At 34.7% G+C, this 16,820-nt stretch overlaps 1 protein-coding gene across 1 annotated transcript in view; it reads right to left on the reverse strand.

Annotated features, from left to right (window-relative positions):
- The window catches only part of NYAP2 (neuronal tyrosine-phosphorylated phosphoinositide-3-kinase adaptor 2), a 325,867-nt gene that overhangs the window by 65,525 nt on the left and 243,522 nt on the right, over positions 1–16,820 (reverse strand). The window contains exon 5 of the mRNA XM_020975494.2: positions 13,949–14,158. Within this exon, the coding sequence (XP_020831153.1) occupies positions 13,949–14,158 (210 nt within the window). The remainder of the gene's footprint in view (positions 1–13,948; positions 14,159–16,820) is intronic.

Below are 16,820 nucleotides of genomic sequence, written 5' to 3' on the forward strand. Positions count from 1 at the left end.
ACCTGAGTTCAAATGTGACCTCAGACACTTCATACTTACTAGCTGTGTGACCCTGGGCAAGTCACTTAACCCCACTGCTTAGCCCCTCCCCAAAAGAAAAGTAAAAAAAAGACAATATTTTTTTAAAATATCACTCTAAACTAAAGTCCTTTCCAGACTTACTTAAATGAAGAAAACTGTATTATCACTTAATTAAAATTCTAGAAAATGTGTTCCCTCCAATAAATCCTTACCCCTCTTTTAAAAAATTCAATATAAACTTAATAAATTTTAAGTAAAATAGACTTTTCCATATATACAATGAGATTGCATATGACACTACCAAATTCTATTATACATAGCTTGCTTTTGCTTTTTAAGTATACAAAAAGTTCAAGTTGTAGCTTTCAAAGCTGTCTTGCTTGTCTGTGCTTCTTTCAAGTCTTCCTTCTGTTGTCTTCTGTGCATTAAAAAAAATACTTCAATAACAACCCCCTTTCTTCCTTTTTTTTTTCTTTTTTTTTCCTTTTTAAAGGCCAATCACTTTCTTTTGGAAAACTGTCTACAAGTTTAAGAATGATTTTAGAGAGTATGGAAAACAGATCAATGGGAGGGGGCAACTGGGCTTAGAGGGGAAAGGTCTTGATCTGTTTCAAATCATTGCTATGTTGATCCTTAATGGTTTAGGTGAAATGAATCTCTGGAAAATACTGAGATTTTAAGGTAACAGTAGTTGTTTGATGAATGGATAGAACTTTTTTTTCTAAGCTTGCTTATTATGTTCTATAACATCGCTAATTTGTATTTGATTTGTTTTATTTGTTTAGGAATAGCGTTATTTGTAACTTCAAAATGACTAGCATTGGAGAGATTTTTCAAAGACATGTAGAAGCTACCCATTGTTGTATCCCTCTAAGCATAAATTAATAAAACTGTTTCTGGCAGGCATGTGTCCCAAATACCATGCATATATTTTTCCCTCTTTGATAATGCATGTGTGACTGTGAGATAGTGACATCATCTCCCTTTATCATACTTGCATCACTTGTAAACAGGGTTAGGTTACATCTAGTGGAAAGAACACTGAACTTGGAAGTCATGGGACTTGAGTGAGAATCCCCTGCCTGGAGAAACCTGGGAACGTCCCTGGAATTTTCTTGGTCTCATTTTTCTTATCTATAAAAAAGAGATGGATTAGATGAATTGTAAAGATATTTCCTAAGGTCTCTCCCAGCACTAAATTTTATCCTTTCATTTAGAGATAAAGTATGGAAAAATCTATAATTCTTATAGTCACTTGAAAACTCTTGATTGTTCTTGAGACATGTTGCTTTTTCTTCCTTTCTCTTGTTTTTATGTCTTTCTCATTTTCACTTCTCTTACAGAAGGTTCAAAGTATATGGGGAGAGTCCAACAGCAAAAAGAAAACTCACAACCATTCATTTTCTTATTTGTTAAAGCCTCTGGAAAAAAAAAGTTTGATGGTTTAAAGAAGACATCTGAAACTCTGGGGTTCACTAAAATGAACTAGTCTTTGAATTATTTAGGGGTTGCATTTTTCTACTCTCAACCTTTTATCTTTACCATGGTAAATAGTAAAAGGTTATTATTAGTTTCATGGTATTTAGGATGGTTTTCTCATTTCTAAAAGGAAACAGTGATTTGCTGAACATAAAAGCCTGCATTATAGAGGAAGTTCAAAGTTTCAGGAAACTAAAGAAAGGACATGGACATTCACCTGGCTAGAATATTTTTTGTTAAAGTTCTTAACATAGAGCTGCCATTAGGAGAGAAAATTCGCATAATGAGATTCTTTTAGAATTTCAGGAACTAAATACTCTTTGATAGTGTTTGAAACAAACTGTCCTTCACTGAATTTATTTCCACAATTGATCTCATTTAGAAAAAATTCAGAGTGTAAGAGAGCATGCGAAGGAAGCAGCTCAGAGGTAAGGTCACAGTGGTCACTTAAGGACACAATGATTATAATCACCATTCTGTTATTCCACAAGTTCTCCCAAGTTCACGTAGAATAGATTTTCTTAACCTTGGGTCTGTGAACTTTAAAAAAAAAATACATATACATATATACACATGTGTATATATGTATATGTACATGTAAGTGTGTGTGTACATACATATATAATAGATGACAGTATTTTTATATAATTGGTTACTTTTGCAATATTATTTATTTTATTTTATGCATTTAAAAACATTGTTCTTAGAGAGGTTCCATAGGCTTCACTGGATTGCCAAAAGGGTCCATGACATGAAAAGGGTCAAATGCCCTATTAGAGGAGGTAGACAGAAAATACAGAGTGGGTACTCTAGGATCCACGAGAAATGGAGGTTCTGGGCTCTCCCATTTTCCTTATCCCATCCTGTGACTCTGTGTGTCTCTACTGTCAAAAGTCTTTATTGATATAATAGAAGCTGAAATAGTTGTGAGATAGAAGAGTTCACTTTGCCCCTGTCTTGAGTGGCTGGAGTGGGCACATCCTGGGAACACTGAAGAAAAAGAACATTAGAGGTAGAGAAGAGGAGAAGGTGAACGTTGGCTCTACTGACAACAATAAAATAAAGCAAGTTTTTGAAGTATTTTTCTTGTTTACACCAAGAGGGGAGTCTCATGAAGATAGTAGCTGCTACTCAATAAAATGCGCAGCAACTTTAGAAAGACTGATTGTTCTAATCTGTGGATAATTAAAATTTAGGACAGCCAAATTAATTTGCTATGACACCTCTATCAGCTCTGTTTCTGTCTTTGTCTCTGTCTCTCTTTCTGTCTATCTCTCATTTTCATAGGCATTGCTCCATTTCCGTCTCTCTTCCTCTGCTTCATAATTTGACTTTAACATTTTTTCTAAGTCTGTTCCTACATGGAACCTTCCAAAGGGAGTGAATAGGGCTATTCCACAAGGAATTTGTGACCTAGTGTGGGACATCTCCAATTTTCAGAGTAATGAAGCACTTTATTACATAATGAACCCTGGAATAATTGGGAATTATGAGGGTTTACCTTAGCTGGCTAGAAACTGTGGTGCAATGGATAAAGTTTTGGATTTGGAGTCAGAAGATTGTGCCTGATATTTACTGACTGTTTGACCTCAGGAAAGTCAGTTTCCTTATCTGTAAAATGGGAATAACAAAATCACCTATTCCATAGAGTTGATGTAAGAATCAAATGAGCTAATACATATTAAATACTTTGCAAATCCTAAAGTACTGTATAAATGCTACAAATTTCTGTGACCACATGTTAATTTGCTATTGCTCCAACTATTTTCTTTTGGCCTATAATCACTCAGAATATTAATTATTTATTATGTTACTTGTTTATGAAGTCTGATCAAATGAATACTCTCTCTCCCTTTTCACTTCTCAAGTTCACAGCAGGAAAATATAAAACACTGGCCAGCTATCAAGTAAATTGACTTAAAAAGCCGGAGAACAGGAAGGAAACAAAGTGGGAGAGATGGGGAGGAAGCATTTCCAAAACTTAACTGCAGTTACCACCTTGGACAGGAGATGGCAGTGAAAAAAAAATATTAGTTATCATCTCCTCCTTTGGGTCTAAGTCATTAGGTTGTCATTCCAGAACATACACTTTCATAGGTTCTGACTACAGCATAAGAAGCAAGCTTTCATTTTGTGGGTGGCTAATGGCTGTCACTTCACTTAAATAGCACGAGGTTCCTTTAAAATTCAACTAGAGGCAGGGTCTGGTCAAGGAATTGGTGCACACTAGCCTAGGTTTAAATATTAAATCCCATTTGGGTCACCATTCATCAGAGGCTTTTAGCTCTCCCTTGAATTGTCATAATGTATACAATATCCCATGCAAAATAGAATTTTCTGGATTTAAAAGTACAAGCATCTAGTTTTTGTTTTTGTCTATTTATTTTTGAAGAGAGATTTTATTAAAAACTGTCCTTTCATTGTACTCTAGTCAGCTATTTGATTATAAACTTCCAAATCTAGCTTTTCCAAATGATCAGACTGAAAAGTCTGTAGTAATACCAATAAGAAGCAAGTGTCAGACATAGCCCTATGACAGAATTCTCTCCTAGAGTAAAAGTCACAAGGAGTTTGTGTTAAAGGAAAACAAAACAAAAGAAAACTTTGTTATTGCATTGCTTCTGGCCCTCTCAAATTTGACCAGTCTGCTACATTACTTACATGATTTCATCAGTGTGAAAGAATTACTCCATTTCATGCCCTTCCTTTTTGAATTAAACTTTGACTCTTTTTCTAAGTCTATTTCCACATGAAACTTTCCCTAGAGCATGTGGGGGCTAAATAGTGCTATACTATAAGGAATTTGCAACCAAATGTGGAACATCTTTCTCTCTAGCTGTTTTCAGGGTAATGAAGCACTTTATTGCATGATGAACCCTGGGAATAATTGAAAATTTTGACTGTTTACCTCAGTTGGCTAGAAACCATGTTAATGGGTTCAGTGTCCATGTGGACCAAATCAATAAACATATATTAATCATATATTATATGTCAGGCACTATGCTAAATGTTAGGGATATGGAAAGGGTAAAACAGGGCTAGTCCTCAAAGAACTTACAATCTAATGGGAAAACTGGTTCAAAATATTTGTTCTACCAATGATTGGCAAAAAGGGAGAGTCTTCCTCAGGAATGGGGAATAATCACAAGTTACTTTGAAAAGCTATTTGTTTCTGTGAAATGAACTGCCTAAGAGTCAGACATCCTGACTTCTTTCTAATTCTAGCTCTTAGCTCTGGTAGCTGTATGACCCTAGTGAACCTCATTCCCCTTGTCTATAAAACAAGGATAATAATACCTGCCCTGTCTACCTTGCCAGGTGGTTGTGAGGATCACATGAAATAATATTCTTGAAAATGCTTTGAAAACTAGATTAAGTAGAGTATGAAGTGCTTTACAGAGGTAGGTACTGTTTTATGTATTTATAATTATAATTGTTATCTCATTCTTCCTATATTTATTAACTACTAGTACTACTACAACTACTTTACAAGTTCCTGGAGGTCAGAAAGGGATCATTTCTTAATCATCTGTGTATGACTCATAGGGCCTAGGATACTACTTTGTACAGAGTTTGTTGAATGAATGAATGAATTTTTTGAATGAATGGATGAAATGGCTTTAATTTTTCCTTCTTTCTCAGTAAACTCATTTATATACTCTTTGCCCAAAGTATTGAAATAAATATATAACTAAGCTGACATAATCAATTATATTTGACCCTCAGTTACATGGATGTCATATACAGAGAAAGTAGTGAGAATATCAGGAAAATGAATAATTTAGTGTTTTATAAAAACCAATTCAGAATGGGAAAGTTTCATGCTTTTGATTGTACTTTGAAATAAAGGAGTTCTTCGTTTAATACCTGAGGGTAAAGGCAGATGGCAGAACCCAGCAGTAGAATTCAGAAAATGTTCCCTGATGAGCTAAATAATCACTGTCTTAGAACTAGAAAGAAGAGTAGGTTACGGCAAATTGTCTTCTGCTCCGTGGTCTGTTAGATTGCAAGATATGAAATGATGAGTTTTTTAGTAATGATAGCCTAGGGGAGGCAGAATCTAAAAGCCCATAGATCCTGTGGAAGCTGGTAGAGGCTTAACTTAGAGCCAGGCTAAGGACAAGATCACAGAGTACAGTCAAGAAAAAAAGCCATTAATAAACTGGAGAGAATTCAGAGAAGAGTAATCAGGATAGTAAAAGGCTTTGAGATCATCATTGAGACATTATGTCTTATAAAGAGCAGTTGGAGAATGAGTTCATATTTATCCTGGAGAACAGAAAACTTAGGACAAGAGAATAGTTACAATATGCACATGGCTCTGTGATCTTAATCAATTTGAGAGTTCCTTTCAGTTATGCAGCTTACAATCCATCCATGTCTGACAAACTGTGTAACTTCCTCTTTGTCTACCCAATATTTCACCACAGAGGGTCTCTTCTCAAAGTGTAGAGGACTTCCTTACTTTCTCCCAACTAATGAGGCAGCTTGACAGTCCTCTTCTCATTCCTCGCTTTTGCCATGTGACCATCCCATCTTAAGATAATGATAATAATTCTATGTTTATCATATATATATATATATATAAACACATTTATTTTATTACTTATTTATTAAATTAAACAATAGTATTTATATAGCAGTTTAAGATTTGGAAAGTGCTATCTATTTATACACACATACATGTGCATATGTGCATCGATAGACCATAAAAAGCTATCTCTAATAATTTAAAGGGTCATTATATGAAAAGGCTTGGTCTATTTTGCCAAAGAACTAAATTAGAAGAAAGAAATAGAAGAGACAAAGAGGCAAATTTAGGCCTGCTATTGCAGAAATCTTCCTAACAATTAGAGCTGTGCTCAGATGGCATGACTGGTCTTGTTCTATTTCTTTGTAGGTTCCCAAGTAAAGGGTATGCCATAAATGGCATTCCTTTTAAAGTATGGACTGAACTAGCTGGTCTTCTGTGATCCTGAGAAAGAGGAGTAGTGCAAGAACCCAGAGGAACCACAGAGGGAAAGTATTGACCCCAGTGTAGCAACATCATGGAGCGGAAAGTATACTGGCATAGATATGTAAATGAGATTGACTACATGACGGATCCTTCTCTCATGCCCACACACATAAATGTAGTTGTTAATTCTGTGAACCTAGAGGGAATTATTGGTTATTTTAAAATATTAATACATCGTTGTCAAACTAGTATAAATCAGAATTTTTAAACCTGTGTCTTCTCCAATCAGTCATAAAATATTATTACTAGAAGAGATCTTAGTCATCCTCTAGCACATAGGCCTCCAGGCTTCCATAGGCTTCCACTATCCTTCCAGACAATAACTTCTACTGCATCCCTCTCACCTCCAGAATCAACTATACCCTCTGTCTGGCATCAAAGATCTTCATAGTCTGGCACCCTCCTAATTCTCACAGCTGATTTGCTCTGTGACCCAATGGTACAACCATCCCTACTGCTTTTCTCACAAAACAGTCCATTTGCCCATTCCATTAGACTCTGAGGTTCTTGAGTAGGGAGCTGTCTTTTGTCTTTCTTTATAACCCAAGCTTCTAAGGTAGAGCCTCCCAAGATCATATTGGTCTAATCAGCCATAGTTGGACACACCGTACATTGACTCCAACATAGCGATGTCATCTTGTCCTCTTCAGAGAACAGAGAACAACCAAGCATCTAACATAGTGCTAGACACAAAGGTACTTAATGCATACTTGTTGAAAGACTGACCACTTTTGCACAAAGTATATTAAAACAAGTTAATCAAAAGATGGAAGAAAATGTTGGAACTGGATGGGACCTTAAAGATCTTCTGATCTAATTCCCCTCCTTGTATGGAAAAGGAATCTGAGTCAGAAACAGGGAAAGGGACCTGCTCCACTCAGCGCTATCATTTAAAAAAATTCTCAGAATAGAAAAGCAGGAAGATCAACACATTTTTGAGAGAATTACATACAAACAACATCTTTGAAAGCTATATGTTATATTTATCATATATGTAAAAGGGGAAACAAGCTACGCAAGAGATTTAAAGTTTCATGTACTTTCATGTCCTTTTATGTTTTGCTATAGAAATAGATATATAAATTTTATGTGGTATATGAAAGTTGAGTTGAAACTATACCCACACACATAAATGTATATATATATATATATATATATATATATATATATATATATGTACATATATACATACATCATACAGTATACTTGAAAAGGTCTTTAACCAAAAGGTGGGTAACTATTTTAAAGATTTGTCATGGAGAGGATTCCTGTTCAGGTATGGGTTGAAGTAGGTGGACTTTGAGCTCCCTTCCAATTCTGGGATTCTGTGAATCTATGAAATCCATCACCTCTGACAGGAAAGACAATCCAAAGTCTCTGAATTACTGATGGCAAGTCAGTGTTATCACTTTTATAAATGAAAGAGAACATTTTTTTACCTACTTCAATAGAAGTCCAGGATATGAGTAAATGAGTAAATAAATGAGTATATGAATAAATAATTACTTTATTTATTTTCAAGATCATTGTATATAGGAGACAGAAGAGACTAGGTCATGGTCTTATGATCTTTGAAAGGTTATAATAGCCTCCAGAGCTCCAGTAACTGGAATCTATACCAAAGTATGCTGGAAGGTAAGCCCAATCCAGGACCCAGCCTTTAGGAATAACCTACCAGATCCATCCTACTGGAGGAGACACCAAGCAGCTGAGATGCAATGTCCTGCCACAAGGGGGCAAATCATCCAAAGGCTATAATGTGCAAAGAAGGGAATTTGGAGAGCTAGATTAATAGCAACCTCTTTTAAGTTGAGCTGACTGTCCATAAGGATTTAGGTGGTGGAGGGGAAAATCTACTCCACTCTGAGATAATATGTTTATAATTCTGTTCACTCTGTATTTTCTGCAGTATATGTATAGATCTCTACCTATATCTACATCTCTCTCTCTCTCTCTCTCTCTCTCCACACACACACACACACACACACACACACACACACACATATATACATACAAACACACACACACACATATATATATATATATACATATATATATATATACTTATATAGAGTGTGTGTGTGTGTGTGTGTGTGTGTGTGTATACTTTTGAAAATCCCAAATGCTCTTAATCAATAATATATTAAGATAATATCAATTATTTAACTGATAGTGGAGTACTTATCACCAGGAAGAATTAAGGGGGAATATACCAGAAAGGGAGCTTCAGATGATAGTATTAGAACTCCACTGCCCCTCAGGAATATGTTTTTTATCCCTGAGGGGCAGATGTAGACAGCAGAGAAGTGAGGACCTGGTAATGGGTGAGGAGAGTAAATTGAGAATATCACTACATATGCATACATGTGCTTATATTCTGACATACACATACATATATAGAGTATTTTTATTTATTTGCATACCTACATGTGAATTATATACACATACGTAAACATTTGCTTATCTTTAAATAATACATTGCTTAGATCTCAAGGTCTTCCATGATCTGACCTCCCCTACTTAAATTCATATCCTTAGACTTTCCAACACTCATCTTTCAGTTAGGATTATAGCTCTACTATTGTCTACATATGCTCTTCTTGACTCAGTGCCTTTGTTGATTGACTAATTATAAGATTTTATGTCATATTAATTTAAACTGTGCCACCCTTCCAGTGTTTTATGTGAAGAAAGAAGGAATTAATTACACAAAGGTCTGGATCCTGTTTCATTCTCACTCACAGGACAATCTTTTAAATCATCCCCTTTAGTTACTAAAGAAAACTCACACAAAACAACAAAGATTTCAGTGATAAAGTTGATGAATCTATTGGAAAATGACTGAGAAGTACCTTAAGTAAGGAAACTCATATGCAAAGGTATCAATCTGTGAATGCAAACATATTTGTGAGAGAAGATTTGTAAAGTTTTAAATCTTATATTTATATTTACTTTCAAGTTTAAAATCTAGTTTAAACACCACTTGTAAATGAGGACTTAGCACCTACTTAGCTCCGCATTGCTGTTTGATCTTCTTACCCAAAAGTGAAAATTGAATGGGGGCATGTGGTAGGGAGTCAGAGTCTAAGAAGAAGGTGGGAGATTGTGAACTGGGCAATGTTGACTCATTTTTCCCTACCTCAACTTTAGCCAATGGCAAGCTCTGGCAAGAACAATGCATATGCCTACTAATTGATTTTCTTCAAACCATTACCTAATATATGTTTCAAAGAAAATACACAAGAGATAGGAGGCAAGTATTATATTTTATACTTTTTTTGGATATGCAAGGTATAATGGGAAAAACAGAATGAAGAAAAAAAAACTCAGATGATTGAATCAGGAGATGATGGTACAAATCTAGACTCTGACACTTAGTGGAATCATTACCATACCCAAGTTACTTAACACCTCTGAGGTTCAAGTAGTACTTCTATAAATTGTGAATGATAATACTTAAAGCCTATCTTATATTTGTAAACAAAATTATTTTTAAATGTTAGAATTCTATGTCAATGAGATTATTACTATTACTTTGTAACATTTCACAATGTGATATAGCTCAGGTCTGGACATACAATAGACTCCACACACAACTGGTAAATTCATTTATATTTAAGGAAAATTCCTGATTTCCTTTTCAAAATATACATGGGGACTAGAGATAAATGTGGCCATTCTAATTGTCTTACAATTTTCATGTTACTAGGATTTTAAAGATTTCATGAAATAATAATGCCCTGTATGATGACAGATACCTGTAAGCATGTCAGCAGTGGAACTCTGAGTCCCCAGGAATTTTACCTTTATGTGAAATTATTAAATTATATTTCCCTAGAAAGAGTACTTCTCCAAATAAATTCGGATGATCAAAAGTCTAACCCAATTCTTTATTCCTGAAATGCAATTCAATACAATGGAATTTTTTTTTCTTTTAAAGAACAAAACATATGAGCAAAATAATGGGAATATAAAGAAAAAGAACCCAAATAGCTGCTCCCCTCAAAAAATTTACTTTCATTCCTTTCTCTTAAAGAAAGTAATTTTTATCTGCCATTTGAACATGTCGTGGGAAATTAGTCTTACGAATAAGACAAAAAGAACTAGTACAGAGATGGGAACATGAGAAAAAGAATAGGTTGTTTAGACAGTATGTCAGAAAAGAAAATGATAAATTCTTGTCAAAATTCTCACTTCAATTATATTTCCCTTTGAATTTCTTATAAGAACATCCATAAACATTAATAATATTTCACCTATTTGTGGGCACATTTCTACTATTTAGCAAAATATAAAATGCTTGCAAGTACAATCCATTATCTTGCTAACAAATTTGGGCTTTTGTTTATAAAATGGGACATCTGGAATTCATATTGTAGAACTGTGTTATAGCACTAGAAGGAATTTAGAGGTCATAGGAGGCAGTATGAAGCAATGGAATGAGAACTAAGCTGGCAGCCATATACTTTGAATTCCAGCTCTGCCACTTCTGTGACCTTGGAAAGTTGTTTACCTTCTATGTGCCCCGGTTTACTCACTTTAGAATTCTTCTGATGTCACTTCTTGCTTTAGAGCTATGATCCTGTCCAATCAAAATTGAGAGGCTAAGCATCTAGTTTAATGTAATATAGTCACAGTAGTAATTGAAGAAATTGGGATTTGGACCCTGGTCCTCTGGCTCAAATCCAATCTTCCTTTTATTCAATCACTTTATCTTCTATCTCTAGTACTAGTATAATTCCTTAAATAGATATACATGTTTTTACGTATATGAAGAATAGTATCAAAGCCCTTTCCATCCTCATAGAATAACAGGATTTATAGCTGAAAGAAACCTAGAGATCATCTAATCCATTTCCATCTTTTCAGCAGATGAGTAAATTAAGGTCCCAAATGATTGGCAAAGGAATCAAGTTGATATCTCCACCCAGGTTCTCTGACTTGAAATTCAGCAATTTTTTCACTAGATCACCCAATTTTGCAATTGCATATTTTTTTTATTATTTTTGATCATCTCCACTGTCTAGCACAATGCCTTTCTTACATATAGTAGACACTGAAAAAAATTTAACTGATTCATAAAAAAACAAAGCATATAGGAAATCCTTCCCTACCCCTTAGTCCTAAGTTCCTTGTCCCAGTCCATTTACTTTAAAGACTTTAAGACCTTTATTTATTTCTTCCACACCCATAAAGATGCTCTTTACCCAAGAGGTCATTTGAATCACTTAGCCTATTAGACTGAATGTTGTTGTTCAGTCATTAAGTCACGTCCACCTCTTCATGACCCTGTAGACCATGACGCACCAATTCTGTCCATAGGGTTTCTTGGCAAAGATTTTGGAGTGGTTTGCCATTTCTTTCTTCATTGGATTAAGGGAAACAGAGGTTGAGTGACTGTTTCAGATCACACAGCTAATAAGAATCTGAGGCTTGAACTGAACTCAGGTCTTCCTGACTCCAGACCAGTGCTCTAGCCACTATAGATGATGACTATTCCCAATCATTGTTTTGCAGTAATGGAGACCCTAACTTCTCAAAGACAGTGTCAGTAAACTTCAAGCTGTCATAGATCTTAACAAATGGAAAAGGCTCCAAGTAAATGTTACTTGGATACTTGTCCAGGGACCACATTAAATAAGGGAGAAGCTCACCACAATGGATGGGCTATAAAATTTTGGGATTTTGGAGTGGCACAGAAATTCATCTCTCCATCTGCTAAGGGACACCCATTAATGATACCAAAAGGAAAGCTGGCCATCAGTAATATCACCTATCTTTTGAAATATTGAAGAAGGCAATACCTCAAGTTGTATTAAGTTAGCTAAGAAAATGTTTGCATGGGTACTTCCCCAAACATTCTTTCAACAGGAGTGAAGAGTCATTCAGCTCAACCCACAATCACAGTCAAGGGGAATCACAGAATGAACTCATGTTAATTGCTTCTGAGAATGAGTATCTCACTTGAAAAGAACATTAAGAGACTGATCATTTCTTCAGAGCTTTGTCTGCCTGAAGGAGAAGAAACCTGAAAGCAGCAGGGAGCATTTTTGCTTAATTGTTGTTTATTTTCTTTGCTAACTCTACATGAGTCCGGCATGTTATTTTCATCACTTCAAAGAAAACATATGAAGTCTTTATATTCCTGTTCAATTCTATTTATCGATTAAATATTTTAATATGACAAAGCACCAACTTAAAAGCATTGGGAGTTGAAATTTGAGAATGGGTAATCTAATTGTGAGTTAAGAGCTTTATCTCAGTTGCCAGGAAATGTGGAGCCAAATTCATACACAATTTTAGTATTTAGTTAATCTCAGGAGCCTGGTTACAACCATACTTTATCTATCTTTTATTTGTCTCCATCCTGTTTTTATCCCTAACAGTCCTATTTTGCTTATGTTTAATCTGCTGTATCATTTCGTGTCCATTTGGAAGTGAGCAATTATAATTAGGCAAGATTATATATATAAATAATATATATGTATATATGTATATTATGTATATCTGTGTGCATATGTGTGTGTGTGTGTGTGTGTGTGTGTGTGTGTGTGTGTGTGTGTGTGTGTGTGTATATATATATATATATATATATTATATATATATATATATATATATATATATATGTCTTAGATGGTGTGATCCTATTTCTATGCCTTCTATGCTCTAAGTTTTCAAAGACTATGCCAGAAAATTTGGGCAAAGCTCAGATATGGAAGAGAAGCAATGACACGCCAAAGAAGAACAAAGAATTCAGAGCCAGAGGACTTAGGTTCCAATTCCACATCTAGATTTCCCAATCTTAAATTTCAACTCCCAATGCTTTTAAGTGGGTGGTTTATTACATTAAAGTATTTCATTGATAAGTAGAATTGAACATTGCCACTCACCTCTGTGACCTACATGTACTCCATAGTGGATCAGGGTCCTTCTCTAGGTCTTTTAAAATAATAATAATGGAATCCAGTAAGATAAAAAGGCCAGCACAATGATTTCATTTTGTCCTAAAGATGTAACTACATACGATGAAGTGTGACTATTTGTTATAGGCCTGATATTTAAGTAAGGAAAATCTGGATTGATGACCAATCTCTGCTACATACTAGCTCTATGACCATAGGCAAATAATGTAACCTCTCAGGAACTCAGACAGTTGATGGTTGTGCGATTTGCATTAGTGGAGGGAAGCTAAATTAAAGAGTTCTTCAAATGAAAGAAGTCATCATTTCACACCCTACCTTCTGCTCCTTACCCCACTCCCATGGTAAGTACAACGAAGAAATGTGAATGGATAAATCGGTTCTTTCTTTGAATTAAGACTGAGAAGTTTGTGATTGATCTTCAAACCCACCAATTTGGGAAACCAGCTCATGAGAACACAATAATCAATTTCCAAACATTAAATTAGTGAAGTTAATTACTACATTTTACCTGAGCTGCTGTTTCCTGCTAACAAGGTTGGACTAACAGAGGATCTTCCCAGTCTACTGGATGTTACTGGTGGTCCTGGTGTTCCATCCCATTCCTGAGCTTTTATTGGCTCTCTAGAGGAAGATGCTCTGTGATGGCCTCTCTCTTTGTTTTCCAGCTTTGGTAGTGGTTCTGTACTGTGGCTTCTTATCTTCAACTCATCTGTTGGTTCTACAGGATAAAGAGAATTCATATTATAAGATAAAGGAAAATTTTCACAAAATAAAATAAGCAGAATCAATAAAGTACTATAAAAGTAATTTATTCTTGAATATGGTTTTCATAAAGATAGAAATCATCCTAATTTAGCATCATGTTTTTTGAGGAATGAAAGAAAGGTTAGGGAAGATTATCATTTTTTTGGGGGGGGAGGTTGATGACATGGTTCAGTCTCACAATGCTTGAGATGACTTTTTGGTAATTATAGGGTGAAGTATTTTACATACACAATCTTGCCTTTGGAATAAAAGAATGAAAATTTTCCTTAATATGGGAATTTTCTCTAATTCCTCACCAGCATCGCTTACTCGATGTCCTCCACTATATGTCTTTATGCTTCTGCCCTGGAGCCTGCTAGTTTCATTGATGTTTTTGACAAAAACACTGGTTCATGAGAGGAACTCAGCCATGCTCAATTCACTCCTGGCTGGACTCAGCCAGATTTCTTTACCTCTTTTTCATAAGCCTTGGACTCAGCAATTGCCATCTTCTCCCCTTCTAGCACCCTCTTCCTTTGTTTTTCTCTTTCTCCCATTGGAATGTAAAGTTCTTGAGAGAAGGGGTTTTCTTATTCCCTTATATTTTATCATGCTTAGCACAGTGTCTGGAATTATAATTAATGTTCATTCCATCCATCTATCTATCTATCCATCTATCCAGCCAATAGCCATTAAAAAAAAAAAAGATCTTAAATGTTTGAGCTCTAAATGTCCAAGGCTGCAATTTGTATTGAGGGTGAGATACTAATTTAAATTGAGAATGCTTAGAATTTAATGCAGACACTCAAATGTTTTGAAGTTGATTCATCAAAATGTAGTGGTTGGTTGGACTGGAGCAGTTTCCATGGAATGTTTATGGAGATGGGTCTATACTTGGCCTCTTCCAATGTTTGCTACAGCCACTAACCCAAGAACATGGATAATTAGTAGCTCCTGTCTGGTTGCTTGGTTCCTATGATGGGTAGAGTGTATCAAAGACACCTAGCAAAGGAGACAGAAAGAGCTGTCCTCTAAGTAAGCTAATTAAGTCATTCTTTCATTTCAATTCTTTGTTGAGATACAACCAATACTGTTGGGGTATAGGAAGTGTATTTCAGTCTAACTCCCCTATGCAATTAAAAATGTAGATCTGAGGAGTTGAATTACTATGAAATTTTCTTAGAAGTTAATTTTGGCTTCTTAGTAATGTAAAGTTTGGTATACCTGTTCCAAAGTCCGTTGGTGATTTTACAAAATAATATTCTTACCACTACCTAGTTATGTGACCATAGGCAAGCCATAATCTCTCTGGATCTCAGGTAACTCATCAATAAAATAGAGAGGTCAGACAAGATGGTACCTTTTAATACATTCTATGATTTCATATTCATTGTGTAAGCTCTTAAATTTTATTCTGACCATCTCCTTGTGAGCTTATTAATAAATCTTTGTCTCTTTCATGACTATAAGCCAAACAAAATGTCAATAGCACCAGAAAAGGATATCACAGAGTTGGGATTTTTTTATGCCATTTTTTGAGTTTCAAAGAAAAAGTGTGGTTTTTAAATGCTCCTCCCTCTAAGCCCAACAAGGAATCTATGGTCCTCCTATCTAATCTTTCAGATTCTCAATAGATTTTGGGGCATTAGTTCTTATTTGTACCCTTATTATTGTTGCTATTATTACATTTATTATTGTTATATTTGCTAACTATGTTATATTATTATATAACTATATTATATTTCATAAATAGCATATTAAATCTTTGCACTTATTAGATACAAAGTTTATATAATTATATATTTTTCAAAAGAATTATTAGTCCCTCCCTCCTTTCCCAGACACTAGACCTGATTGGACATTTGGCCAAGAGAGAAAGGAAGGAGAAAGAAAAGTTTCAAGCAATACTTGTTCCATAATTATTACCGGAATTTCAGACAGTCCTTAAATATGACACTCAAAAGATAAATTTCAAGTTAACTCACAGTTAGTTATTTTCTTTGTTCTAATTTAATTGCTTTCCTATGTATGCCACAGGCTTGTCACTTAGGTCTGAAGTCTAACAAAATAATACCTAAATATAGTACAGAAAAAAATAGCTCTTTTTCTCTTTTTTTTAAATTCTCACGTCCCCAAGGTTAGTATGCTGCGAAGTTTGGCAAGTATCCTTAGAGAACGTTATATAAAAGGATTCAAATATTATGCAAACAAAGTTTAGGGTTCAGTGCCATTATTATTGTTGTTACTATTATCATCATTATTTTCTAAATGAAGAGCACTTATTTCAAATCTATGAGAGTAATACATTGGAATTTTATCAGCAGAATAAATCAGGTGACATGTATGTTTGATAGCACATTTTCCTAAGAAAATCTTTCCACTCAAAATGAACATTAAAATACTCAAAATACCTCTTAATAGACAAAAATGGAAATCACATAGACTTAGGAAGAATATATTTGATATGACATATTACAATTTAAAAGAAGTCTATTCAGAGGATAGTGGGGCATGATTGAAATCTATATTGTGACAATTTTTTGGACTTCTTGGGCAAATTTCCCACCCCTCAAAAAGAAAAAAAAAAGACTGTTCTTAGTAATAAGAACTTTCTTACATAAGAAGGATTGTGGAAA

Source organism: Phascolarctos cinereus, unplaced genomic scaffold (genome assembly GCF_003287225.1).
Source record: "Phascolarctos cinereus isolate Bilbo 61053 unplaced genomic scaffold, phaCin_HiC Scaffold_7;HRSCAF=346, whole genome shotgun sequence".
Classification (NCBI taxonomy): Eukaryota; Metazoa; Chordata; class Mammalia; order Diprotodontia; family Phascolarctidae; genus Phascolarctos; species Phascolarctos cinereus.